Source organism: Chiloscyllium plagiosum, unplaced genomic scaffold (assembly GCF_037043375.1).
Source record: "Chiloscyllium plagiosum isolate Xiang-an unplaced genomic scaffold, Cpla_swu_hap1 HiC_scaffold_7, whole genome shotgun sequence".
NCBI lineage: Eukaryota > Metazoa > Chordata > Chondrichthyes > Orectolobiformes > Hemiscylliidae > Chiloscyllium > Chiloscyllium plagiosum.
Genome location: NW_028270145.1, coordinates 70,330,487 through 70,344,126, shown reverse-complemented (window position 1 = coordinate 70,344,126; position 13,640 = coordinate 70,330,487). Strand labels below are relative to the sequence as shown.

Below are 13,640 nucleotides of genomic sequence, written 5' to 3'. Positions count from 1 at the left end.
CAGTATCCAAAAAGTCACAAAATAAAGTATAATCCTTTTGGCTACTAGCACACATAATCTCTGAAGCCTCTGTTTGACTGAGGCCAAGAAAGCTATCTTCTCCAGAACTTTGATCCACAGGTGAGAAATGATAATCATCATCATTTTGCTCACTGTTTGTTCCATTAAGAATTTCATCCAGAGATTTTCCCTCTTTCTTTTCAAGTTGCTTTAATGGGTTCAAATAGCTCTCTGCAAGTGCTTCATTGGTTAAATCAACAGTATCAGCATCTTGCTTAGACCCAGTTACCAATCGTTTACCAACAGAAAAGTGTGACAATGTTGTATCAATTTGACCGACTTGATCTGTGGAGATGTTCGCATTGAATTCTTCTGTTGAAATTTTGTCACACGGATATGTGAATTGATTAACCACGACCTGATCTGGAAGAAAATTGATTGTTGAAGATTCTTCAACTGGGCCATCAAATTGCAGAAAATCTATTTGTTGCACTCCCCTATTATTGTTGTTATTGGAATTTATGTCTTCAAGATAATTTTCACTTTCTTTACCAACGAAGGCCAAGGATTTTACTGTCTCTTCAGGCTCAACCAGATTTCCTTCAAAGTTTTCTGAATCCTTTGCTGTAACTTCATTATGTGCATCACTCATTCCATTTACACATACATCATTTGTATTGTTTCCATCATTCAGTTCCACCTCCACATTCTCTTTACTCTCTATTTCAAACTGTGCTTCAATATCTGCCTTCTCAACATTTTCAGTCTCAGTATGTTCATTATATAACGTGCTTTCTGTTTTTTCCACAGTTTTGATGTGTGGTTGCAATGTGTTGACTAATGATTCTTTAGGTTCCTCACACTCATTTACTTCAGAGTTCAATGCTTGCTGACTGGAACCTTCTGGAGGCCATTTTGGCTTTGTCACTTTCACCTCCTCTTCTACACTGAAAGTTTTCTTATTTTCTTCAATAGAAGGTGGCCAGTTGATATTTAACTTATTTCTGTCTGTTGTCTTCTTGATCTGACCAGGCAAAGTTTTCAATTGTTCCCCTGTATTCTTGCTCTGTCTCTCCACATCACTTGAATCATCCAGCTGATAAGCCTCGCTGCTAATGGTTTTTCTTTCCCTCATTTTAGTGCAATCTGCCATTGCCTTATTTGCTGGAGAATTCGTATTAACACAGAAGTTCATTTGGCTGTTATTTAGCTGGCCTCCTTTGCATGGTGTGTGTCCAAAACCTTCATCGTAGTTGCCTTTGGATTTGAAAAGCTGCTTAAAATGAGGTTTGCAGTACATTTGTCCATGGAGCGATGCATAATTTCCAAGACTTGTGAAAGTAAAAAGAACACAATTTAAGATTATCATTCTGAAGATATTTATTTCACTGCCACAGAGACCATCAATAAATAATCTTGGGCCTGATCTTCCTGTCCTAACCCCTCTCAGGCAGGCTTTAGAGAGGGCAATGGAACATATTTCTAAAATGTCCACACCACTCTGGTCAATATCAATTTTAAATCATGCAGGATAAGGGTGGAACGGTTTGGGGCATTGAAGGTCTAGATCACAAATGCAGCAGCAAATATTGTTGCTGGCTCTGTCATGGAGATGGACATATTCTCACCCCTGAAATTTTCATGGATCCAGGCTGTCTTTTGAAGTCAGAATTTTAAACCTGCGAGTTACTGTGGACCACAGCAGAAAAGTTTGATGTGTCATTTCAAAAGATGTTGCTAAATTAGCATACCATATATTATTATAACACGTGAAGTGACATATTTTAATACAATGATTGATGATAGGGCTTTTTAAAAACATGTCAGTGCCCATGAAATTGAACAGGATTCTAAAAGTGTAGAAATCTTCAGATACATGAGAATGCATTATTTCCCAGTTAAATGCAGTTTACCTGCATTGAACAATAGTGAAATTTGGATTTCAGCCATGGTAATTGCTTTGAGAAAGTGAGGACTGCAGATACTGGAAAGCCAGAGTCAAAAAGGTTATTGCTAGTCAGGCAGCATTCAAGGAGCAGGAGAGCCGACGTTTCAAGCATAAGCCAAAAATCAGCAGGCACTGTCAGCCATGAGATGGGATTGTGACATTGGAAGTTGGTCCAATTCCTGATTACTACCTCCAAGCTAAAAATTCAGCTTTTTATATCAAATAGTTGGCCTCGTCTGCTTGTCTGTAATTTTGCTATTACAACATGATACACATTACATATTCAAAAATGATAGAATTGTTCAATTACCACAGATTTCATTTAAGCAGATAAACTAGATTAAGTGTATTAAGCATGGCATTTATGTATGAAGCAGAAGTGAAAGCACTTCAATTAATATGGCTTTTCTTGTCTTCTTGTCCATTTAAAGAGAATGGTCAAATATTAATGTTCAATTTATAAACAAATACCATAAGAATATTTGTAGAATCATGAAAATTACATTTAACATATTACAAACCAAATAATATAACTGCATAAAATAATTTTTTTAAGAACTTGGCTAGAGATGAGAATTATCACCTACCTTAATTTATTGTTGCAGTGGTGGCAGCGGAAACAGGACTTATGAAAGATTTGCTTGTCGGCTGCCAGACTTTCCATGGGATATACTATCTTTCGACAAACTGTGCAGGTCTCCCTGGTAAGACCTTGTATTTTCTAAAACAACAAGTACATGTTACAGCAGCTCTCACTTCTTTTCTTTCTAATTCTGCATTTTTTCCGCTCAGGTAGATTACATCATATGTCCAATAATAAAATGTTGTTCTATTCATACAAAAGTATATTTATCCGTTCTAGTAAGCATCCACCAAATGAACTGTAAAATTTAGGTTGTATTCCTTTAACTAATTTACCTTAAATACAAAGTGTTATTTTACAAATTGAATGTTCCGATTTTATTAAAAGGATTCCAAATTTTATTATCAAACATATGATGATTCAAAATGGATTTTCTACTATATTTTACAAGCAAGAATTATTTGTTAACAATGTCTATGAAATAATCCTTCCTGTTAACATGGAGTATTCAAATTATAATAAGAATTCATAATTATAATGTTAGTTAAATAGAATTGTACTCAGGTTGATGACATAGTGATATCGAATTGCAAATAACGTGTTTCTGTTCTTATAAAAGTCACTTTATTATTCTGTGTCCCTATGAGTTACTAAGTAGAGTGAAAATGTGTGTAGTGCATTTAACACAGATTTTGATCAGCAAAGATCCCACATCCGTCAACCATTAATACTTCTGCAAATCTCTTAAACTTGAAAGGACGGCATAAAGTGGCATTTTCAAGTTGAAAGTCTGAGTCTAATGGGCATAAGGGTCAATGCTGGGTCCTCAGCTATTTTCACTCTACGTATATAAATTTGAGAGAACTGAAAAGAGTAAGAGTAATATATCTAAGGTTGCTAACAATACAAAGTTAGATGGAAAGTAAGCTCTGCAAGCTGATACAGAGAGATTGCAAAGGCATTTAGACAGGCCAAGTGAGTAGGCAACAAAATCACAGAATAGAACGTGGATGAGTGTGAGTTTACTCATTTTGGTTCTAAGAACAGGAAAGCAGAGTGCCCTTTGAAATTTGTTCATGTTAATTTTCAAAAGGAACAAGGAACATAAAAGTAGCATGCAGCTGCAGTAAATAATTATGAAGACAACTGCCATTTATTGTAAAGGTTTATTTTTGTTCATTCATAGCAATATGGTGCTAAGGCAGGATAATATGTGGCTTAGTAGAAACTTGCAATTGGTGCCCTTGTCCTTTGAGGTGATAGTGATTACATTTTGGAAGGTGCTGTCAAAGGAGTTTTGGTGAATTACTGCTGTGCATTTTGTAGATGGTCTACACTTAGGCCAGTATGTATTCATGGTGGAATGTGAAAACTGTTGGGGTGCCAGTTGCTTTGCCCTGGATGGTGTTGAACCTTTTGTCTGGTTTTGGAGTTGCACCAATCAGGCAAGGGGAGAGTATTCCATCACATTCATGAGTTGTAGCTCGCAGATGAGTATTAGGGAGGCAGGGGTGTGTTTTACTTGCCTTTGAATTCCTAGCTTTTGACCTTTTCTTGTAGTGACAGCATTTATATAAAGCTGATACAGTTCCATTTCTGATAAAGGGTAACCCCCAGGATACTGGAGAGTGAGGGATTCAGTGATAGTAATACCATTGAAGAGATGGTTAGATTCTCTCTTTTGGAGAGTGTCCTTGCCTGCCACTTATATGGGGCAAATCTTACTTGCATCTGGACACAGACTGCTTCAGCAACTGAGGAGTCCTGAGTAATGCTGAACATTGTGGAATTATCCGTGAACCTACTGACTTCTGACTGTATCATGGAGGGTAGCCCAGAAAAAAGAAACAGTAAAAAATTGTAATAATTGGAAATGAACATACAGAACTCCACCTTGAAGTATACAAGACGAAAAGACCAATAAGTGTCATTTACAAGTTTAACTTTTTTTTAAACCTTTGGGAGCTAATTGATGAAGCAAATGAAAATGGTTGGGCCTAGAACACTACTGTGAAAAACTCCTGTCATGAGATGATTTACCTCAAACCATCACATTTGTCCTAGATATTATTCCAACCACTGAAAACGATGATACACCAGTTTTGCTTTGGCTCCTCGATAGTATACTTTGTCAAGTATTGCCTTGATATTAAGGGCAGTAACTCTCACTTCAACTCTGCATTTATCTCTTTTGTTTATGTTTGGACCAAGACTGTAATGAGAGTAAGAACTGAGTGGCCCTGGCCATGGGAGGACATGAATAAAAAAAAAGTGTTGCTAGGTAGGACTTTGGTGAGATGACATTTGGAATACTATATGTAGTTTTGGTCTATAAATGTGAGTTTGAGAGAGAGTACAGCAAAGGTGTAATAGGTTCATCCCTGGGATGGAAAGGTTGACCGGTGATGAATGATTGTAAATAATAGGTGTATAAATACTGGAATTTAGAAGAATGAGGGCAATCCTTTTGAAATATATGAGATCCTGAAGCAAGTTGATTGGGTAATGGTTCAGAGATTATTCCAGCTGTTTAGGGAATCCAAAACACCACAACACAGTCTTAGGATAAGGAGCCCATAATGTAGAACCAAGGCAATGAGAATTTACCTCAGTCAAATGATGAATCTCTGAATTCTACACCCCAGGTGCTCCATTGTAGAATACATTTAAGGCTGAAATAGAATTTTGGTGTCTCAGGAACCAATAGAGATATAGAGGTGTAGAGCATGGAAACAGACCCTTCGGTCCAACTTGCACATACCAACCAGATATTCGAAGTTAATCTAGACCCTTTTGCCAGAATTTGGTCTATATCCCTCTTATGTGGGGAATCAGCAGGAGTCGAAGATCAGCCATAATCATAAAAAATGGCAGAGCAGTCTAAACAGATCGTATGATCTATTCCTTCTCCTATTTCTTGTGTTCTTGTGGGCATATATTATGTCTATTAATGCTGTGGTTCTGTTCGCCGAGCTGGAAGTTTTTGTTGCAAACATTTCGTCCCCTGTCTAGGTGACATCCTCAGTGCTTGGGAGCCTCCTATGAAGCGCTTCTGTGGTGTTTCCTCCGGCATTTATAGTGGCCTGTCCCTGCCGCTTCCGGTTGTCAGTTTCAGCTGTCCGCTGTACTGGCCGGTATACAGCGGACAGCTGAAACTGACAACCGGAAGCGGCAGGGACAGGCCACTATAAATGCCGGAGGAAACACCACAGAAGCGCTTCACAGGAGGCTCCCAAGCACTGAGGATGTCACCTAGACAGGGGACGAAATGTTTGCAACAAAAACTTCCAGCTCGGTGAACAGAACCACAGCAACGAGCACCCGAGCTACAAATCTTCTCACAAACTATGTCTATTAATATTGAAAAAGGCTGAGCTCATAAGAATTTCTGGTAGCAGTAAATTTTAATGATATTGACAGATAAAAAGCCATCTTCCTGTCAACCAGATTTCTGATACACCCGGGCATCTGAGCAAATTTGGGAAGGGCAAAACAGAAGCATAACTGTTCAAAGGATTGAACAGTCTCTTGGAAGTGGAAACAAATCAGACATTCCCCTTTCGTGTATCACATGGTCTTCTAGCACTTGACCAAGAAGCAAAGTTAGTCAGCAGTACTCATGTTAAACAGCTCACATCCTGTGATACAAACTAACACTCAATACTTTCTAGTCTTTCATCTAACAATTTATCTAATTTACAAGTCCTTGTTAATTGTAACTGTTGGATCTAGAGATTGCAACAGCTATTTAAACAATATATTTATACAGCAAAAGAATACAGCTTCTGATTGCAGACAGCACCAATCGACTACATCCAGACATTGGAATATTCTCCTCCAATGTTTATAGTTTGCTTTACCTTGACTTGGTAAGTAGGGAGAAAAACATACAGATGAAATTTCTGTGCCTTTTGTTCATTCATAAGAATGTACACTTCTTAAAAATGCTTCCTTATTCTCAAGAACCCATCATGGGGACATAAATGCTAACATGTAATTAGAATATCATTCTCTTCAATGTCCATCTATTTTTTCAAAGGATCCACAAAGTAAATTGATTAAGAAAGAATGAAAGCAAAATACTCTGGATGCTGTAAATCTGAAACAAACACAGAGAATGCCTGAGAAACTCAAAAGATCTGGCTGTATCTGTAGAGAGAGAAACAGAGCTAATGTTTCTGATATCACTCTTCTTTAAAACACAGTTATCAAGTAATGTTGCATCAGTCCAAAAGAAATATCATATAGTAACAAGAATAAGCTCCAACTGAGGGTGCTGGACTGTAAAGTCCAACACAAGGCTATCCTACCATTTACCTTGATCATGTGAAACTTGAGGAGACAATAGAGATATTAGGTGGTTTATCAACACTTGTGCCTTTGGTCAATGAATAGCCAATACCTTGGACCTAGGAGAAAGTTGACCTAGGAGCCATTCCTGATGAAGGGCTCCAGCCCAAAACATCGATTCTCCTGCTCCTCGGATGCTGGCTGATCTGCTGTGCTTTTCCAGCAACATATTCTCGACAATACCTTGGACCTGTCACTGTCTTACCCATAGGAGGAGTGGCTCAAGCTAAGAAGCCTGTCAGTGGTATGTGTCATTTTGATGACAAGCAAGGAGAACAATCTTCTTTATGAGTCCTGTATGCCTATCAAAGTCCACATCTCAGCCTCTGGACTAAAATCAGATGTTTTAGCCTCCACTGTCCCCACTCCTTCAAACCAAGCTCTGATGCCATTTCCAAAGGCTTACCAGCCGGGCCACTTCAAAATGGCCCCACTCCCATTTATTGTGTTGTTCACCAATGATCTCTGTTGGTGACTGCCTATTGACTCAGCAGTGGTAATTTGATTGGCCAGCAGATCTCTGAAGCAAAGCCTCCAGTTCCTGAGAGGGTGAATAATTCCCACCCCCAGTCTACTAAAGGTCCAGTTGAACTATAAATGACCATGTAGCAGCCAACCCCAGTTGGGCTTGCCACCAACCCGCTAGCTGGTAACATGGCACCTCATAAAAGACAGAGCCCTGTAAAACCGAGCCCTGGAAGACATAACAGATGCTGATCAGCTCAAGCCAAAATAAAAATTCTGTAAACTCCTCTCTATCTTTAACAAAATGAGCAAAATAGTTGTAATTATATTTTGTGATTTTATTCTTTCTTAATCTTTCTCAGCAACAAATTCAGCAATTCATAACCACAACATTTTGTCGAGCAATTGATCATTTTTGTCTTTATTAGTCCTCAAACCTGTTGTCATGTGGATTTTCATGGAGAATAGTTCTTAATTGATATGGAGAAATGTTAGCTGTCCAAATGAAGCTGGTGGGACAGGGATGGAGATAAAGGAGAGAGTTTGTGCCAAAGCATGCCACTGCATTATAGGAAAATAAGAATGCACGGAGAGACAGAGTTCTCCATTCATGAAGGAGGAATGTCCTCTTCTTGGACAGTGTCAGCAGGAACAGGCTACCTCATCATGCAGCAGAGGCACCTCCATCTTCAGCATAACTTTCCACTGCTTCCAATTCTTTGCCCTCACTTACCTGTTGTTCCTGTTCCTCTGTCGTTGAACTGTCGCTTCTTGGTCTTCACAGTCTTCAAGGTCTAAGAGGTTCAGGAATGGCCAGTATGAAGCCACTTGAGCCATTTATGTGTCCAATGAATGGTCAAATCCCAGACCCACACATACTTTTCTCACATTGTGAGGACATGCCAGTATGTGGGGACACCACCAAATAAATTCTAATAGTCAAAATAAAAACTTTGAGTGCGCCTCAGCACTGGTCACTACTCATCATCATTTGCTCTTAATTTGATGCCGTTAACCAAATACCACCCTAGGGACCCATCTTAAACTCCCTCCCCTCTAAATTTTGGTGAAAAGTTCAATTAATGACTTGGACGTATGAATCATGATATCCAGAAAGGCGAAAGTATGAAGTAAACCTATACTGTACTTCTACTCATAAAATACGAGAACCTCCTCAACATAGATAAGTCCTTTTACACAGAATCCATGCTGATGGATAACAAGTTTCATTTTCATTTGCTCATCTTTCCATCTGTCCTCATTCTTATCATTCCCATCTCACATAATTTCACTCTTGTTTTTCCTCCACCAATCTATTCACTGCTGAGAAGCACGAGAAATGGGAAGCTTTGAAATCTTTAGGCCGCAATGTAAAAGTCTACATCCTGTTCAGGCTCAGTCCGCTAACCAGAACCAACCTATTCTAGTCATCCATGTCTCTGTATTTTAAAAGGTCTATAGCCAATCACATCTTGTCATTAGAAATTCAGTTAAACCAAACATTGTCAGTTGAATGTACCAGTGGAAATAACACTAGTTATGATGAAAGATTATTAAACTGAAATACTGCCTGCATTTCTTTCTCAACAGATGCTGCCAGTCCTGTCGTTATTTCCAGCAGTTTCAGTAATTCAATAATTTTAGATTTCCATCACAATGAAATTGACTGTATGCTTATTGTGAGAAAAAAGGTGAAAGGAGGAAACCAGCAACAAGAGTTGGCCATTCAGACCATAGAATCTATCCTTCTGTCCCATTAGATCATGACCGATCAATATCTCAGCCTCAATTATTTGCCTTTGCTCCTCAGCCAGTGATACCATTTTATAACAAAAATCTATAAATTCAGACTAGAAAATTTCAAATGGCCCAATATCCATAGCTTTTTGGAGGATAGAGATTTCCATGCTCATTTCCGTAACGTTTTCTGACATCATTCCTAACTGAACTACCTCTAATTATATCACTCTGCCATCTTATTCTGAATTCCCTTAACATGAAAAATAATTTATCAATATTTACTGTAACAAACCTTCTTGTAAAATTTTAAAACTTTATTTGATCACTTCTTCATTTTCTAAATTTAAGACAAAACAAAGTTTTTGCAACTTGATTTCCTAATTTAACTTTTAAATCCCATTTCAGTTTTATGAATCTACCCTGTACTGTTTCCAAGGTTATACCTTTCTTGGAGTACAGTATTCAAAACTGATGACAGTACTGTCCATAGATTAAGACTTAGGTAAAAACAATGACTGCAGATGCTGAAAACCAGATTCTGGATTAGTGATGCTGGAAAAGCACAGCAGTGCAGGCAGCATCCAAGGAGCAATTTTCTATCTAAAATTCACAAAATTATACCTCAAAGAGAATTATTTGAGAAATATATTTTTTCCAATCTGATCTTGATTTAGGTATATAATATTTTCACTAAAAGCTATGTCTTGGATTTAAGAAGGAAGAAATATGAATACAGGATTTCAAATTGTACTAAAGATAGAAATTATGTGTACTCTAATGAGCAGAAAAGAATGGTCATAAATACGAAGGAAAACTATTTAACATAATAAAGTTTTATGTAATGCACTGTAGATGCAAGAGTAACACACGGATGTATAGGCTGAACAGGAAATACCAAGGGAAATTGATGAGCAAAGGGATCTGAGTGTAGATATGTAAATTGTTATTTTTCATGTTTTGAAAAATAATGATGAATAAAAGATAATGGAATGCTAGACTTAGCAAGAAGAGGCTTAAAGTACATAATGAAGAAACAATATCACAACAATATAGAACACTGGTGAGATCTCAATTGAAATTGTTTGTTCGGTTTGGGTTTGCTATTTTAGAAAGGGTAGACTGATCTTGGAGAAAAGTCAATTGATGATTCATCAGAATGGCACAAAGGAAGAAAGAACTGACTTATGATAAAATATCGGGTAAACATAGGTTATATTTTATGGAAATACGGGGATTAAGAGATGATCTGATTTAAGTGTTTCAAATAGTGATGATAATCAGTGAGTATGCAGGGAATGACTCTTTCAGAGTAAGTGAATGAGTGATTGGCTAGATCATGACCTCTCACCTTTTGGGACCTTGCTTCAAACGACAACATCTGTTGTCCACTGCTCACTCCATAGGTCCTTTGTGAAATTAGTGCAGGCAGCCTCAATCTAATTCCTTTAAGACATGAACCTACTGCATATTTAGCAAGGTTTCTTATGGACAGGCCAAGAATGATTAGATTGCAGAATGGGAAGAATATCAAACTGCATAACTCTTCTGAGTTCCGTAGAATTCAGTACACATAACTGATTTAACTGACAGCAAGTTCTGTTCCCCTACCTACCCTGAGTTGCTGGCCCTCATTGGGTTTTGGTGAAGCAACATCTTGATTTTAAAATTCTCATTCTTAATTTCAGATGTCTACCTCTAACCTCAACTCCCACTGACCAAAATGTCCTTCCCGTCCCATCTCCATACTTTCCTCCGACTCTTCAAGATATCTATATTTTTCTAATTCTATTTTCTTGTGCATCCCCATTTTTAATTGTCCCAGCGTTGGAGGCTGTAGCTTCAGTTGACTAGGACTAAAGCTCTGGATACTCGTGTTATGCCACTTTGCCTCTCAATTGCCCTGAGACCCTACTTAAAACCTTCAGTGGACATGATCCATATGGACTTCAGTAAGGCATTCAACAAGGTTCCTTGTGATAGACTGGTTAGCAAGGTTAGATCACATGGAATACAGGGAGAACTATCCATTTGGATACACAAGTGGCTCAAAAGTAGAAGACAGAGGGAGATGCTGGAGGGTTGTCTTTCAGACTGGAGGCTTGTGATCAGTGGTGTGACAGAAGGACTGGCGATGGGTCCACTGCTTTTATATAAATGACTTGGATGTGAACATAGAAGGTATAGTTAGTAAGTTTGCAGATGACACCAAAATTGGGGGTGTAGTGGTCAGCAAAAGTTACCTCACAGTACAACAGGATCTTGATCAGATGGGCCAAAGGGCTGAGGAATGGCAGATGGAGTTTAATTTAGGTAAATGTGAGGTGCTGCCTTTTGGAAAGGCAATTCAGGGCAGGTCTATACACTAATGGTAAGGTTCTGGGGAGTGCTGCTGAAAAAAAAGGGACTTTGGAGTGGAGGCTCACAGTTCCTTGAAAGTAGAGTCGCAGGTAGATAGATTACTGAAGAAGGCATTTGGTATGCTTTCATCTATTGGTCAGAGCATTGAGTATTGGAGTTGGGAGGTCATATTGAGACTGTGCAGGACATTGGTTAGGCCACTTTTGGAATATTATCTGCAGCTCTGGTGTCCCTCATATTGGAAGAATGTTGTAAAACTTGAAAGGGTTCAGAAAAGATTTACAAGAATGTTGCAAGGGTTGGAGGATTTGAGCTACAGGGAGAGGCTGAATAGGCTGGGGCTGTTTTCCCTGGAGTGTCAGAGGCTGAGGGGTGACCTTATAGAGGTTTACAAAATCATGAGGGGACAAGGTCTTTTCTCTGGGGTGGGGAAGTCCAGAACTAGAGGGCATAGGTTTAGGGTGAGAGGGGAAAATTTAGAAGGGACATAAGGGGCAACTTTTTAATACAGAGGGTGGTGCATGTATGGAATGAGCTGTCATAGGAAGTAGTGGAGGATGGTACAATTACAACATTTAAAAGGCATCTGGATGGGTATATGAAAAGGAAGGGTTTAGAGGGATTTGGACCAAGTGCTGGCAAATGGGAGTAGGTTAGGTTAGGATATCTGGTTGGCATGGATGAGTTGGACTGAAGGATCTGTTTTCATGCTGTAAATCTCTATGACTCTATTTCCTTGACCGGGCTATTTGACATCAGACCTAGTGTTGCCTTATGAGAGTTCTTGTCATACTTTATTTTATAGTGCTCCTGTGAAACACCTTCAGGTGTTTCAATACATTAAAGGTGCTATATAAATATATTATTGTTCAGTCTGAAGCACAGTTTTGTTGCAGTAGGACATATTTTACTTTGCACATCCATATTTGGTGCAGTGCAGTGGTTAGCACTGCTGTCTCACAGCGCCAGGGACTCGGCTTCGATTCCAGCCTTAGGCAATTATCTGTGTGGAGTTTGCACATTCTCCCTGTGTCTATGTGGGTTTCCTCCAGGTGCTCCTGTTTCCTCCCACAATCCAAACATGTGCAGGTTAAGTGGATTGGCCATGGTAAATTGCCCATAGTGAGTGGGGATGTGCAAGCAAGGTGCATTAGCCATGGGAAATGCAGGGCTACAGGGATAGGGTAAGGGGTGTGGGTCTGGTTGGTATGCTCTTCAGAGGGTCAGTGTGGACTTGATGGACCAAATGGCCTATTTCCACACTATATAGGGATATTATTATCTCACTTGAATATCTTAACTTTGACTCTAGTCTTTCCAGGTGAAAACTTTTCCACTCGCCGCATTGAAATCCCACACCTTGATCAGCACAAGAAAACTGTAAAGAACGTTTAGAAAATAATAAATTTCCTAGTCAGAAATCTTGATCAATGAGACATAATGAGAATTTGAACAATGCCAATTTAAAAACACCTATCCAGGAAAACGGCTTCTTTTTGTGAATACGCTTGTTGTGCAACAATGATACAAAATCCAAAGTGTAAAATCATGTTTAAAAGGGACCTTTTCATTTACTAAGGGAAAAAAAAACCAAAGGGATTGGTGAAAAAAGATAGTAACAACAGAAACATACTTGGCGCACTATCCTTGTTCCTATTTTAATTATCTACATTCTTTGTCAAGCTCCATTGCTGCTCCAGAGAGTTAAAGATCTTTTTCCTCACAGTCAAATATTTCCTTGGCTTTCTCCCTCTCTCTCCAGGACTATCTATTTGTGCATTCCTTGAATTTACGATATATATTGACTTTTCATTCATTACACCCATTGGTCTATGATGAATTCCGCTTTCAACAACTTCATTCCCATTCTCAACAACTCTGCCTTATTGCTCCATTTTGCTTTCAAAAGCCTACCAAATATTCATCTATAATCTTAGGTTCATCTCATCTAATTTGTCTCATTCCTTTCTCATTTCTGATCTGTTACTAGCTACCTGCTCTGAAAGCACACTGTAGTGTTCCCAACTGAGAGCAGTTTACTCATTTGGTCACACAGAACTTGAGTAGTGCTGAAAGAAGAACACATTTTCTTTTAAGTATTTTCATCTGGTACTCATAAGGACAATTCGTAAGAAATACCAAAGTAGTGGGAATAGAACACTTATAACGCACAAGAGAGCAATGATTATTTAGTAG

The 13,640-nt window shown here is 38.6% G+C and overlaps 1 protein-coding gene across 2 annotated transcripts in view; it reads right to left on the bottom strand.

The window, feature by feature from the left end:
- Positions 1-1,196: 1,196 nt before the first annotated feature.
- Positions 1,197-13,640, bottom strand: part of xirp2b (xin actin binding repeat containing 2b) — a 108,364-nt gene continuing 95,920 nt past the window's right edge. For both annotated transcript variants that reach the window (XM_087989111.1, XM_087989112.1), the window contains 2 exons: positions 2,536-2,669; positions 1,197-1,331 (listed from right to left, as the gene is read on the bottom strand). In XM_087989111.1, coding sequence (XP_087845237.1) covers positions 2,575-2,669 — 95 coding nt within the window. In that variant the 3' untranslated portion in view covers positions 1,197-1,331; positions 2,536-2,574. The remainder of the gene's footprint in view (positions 1,332-2,535; positions 2,670-13,640) is intronic.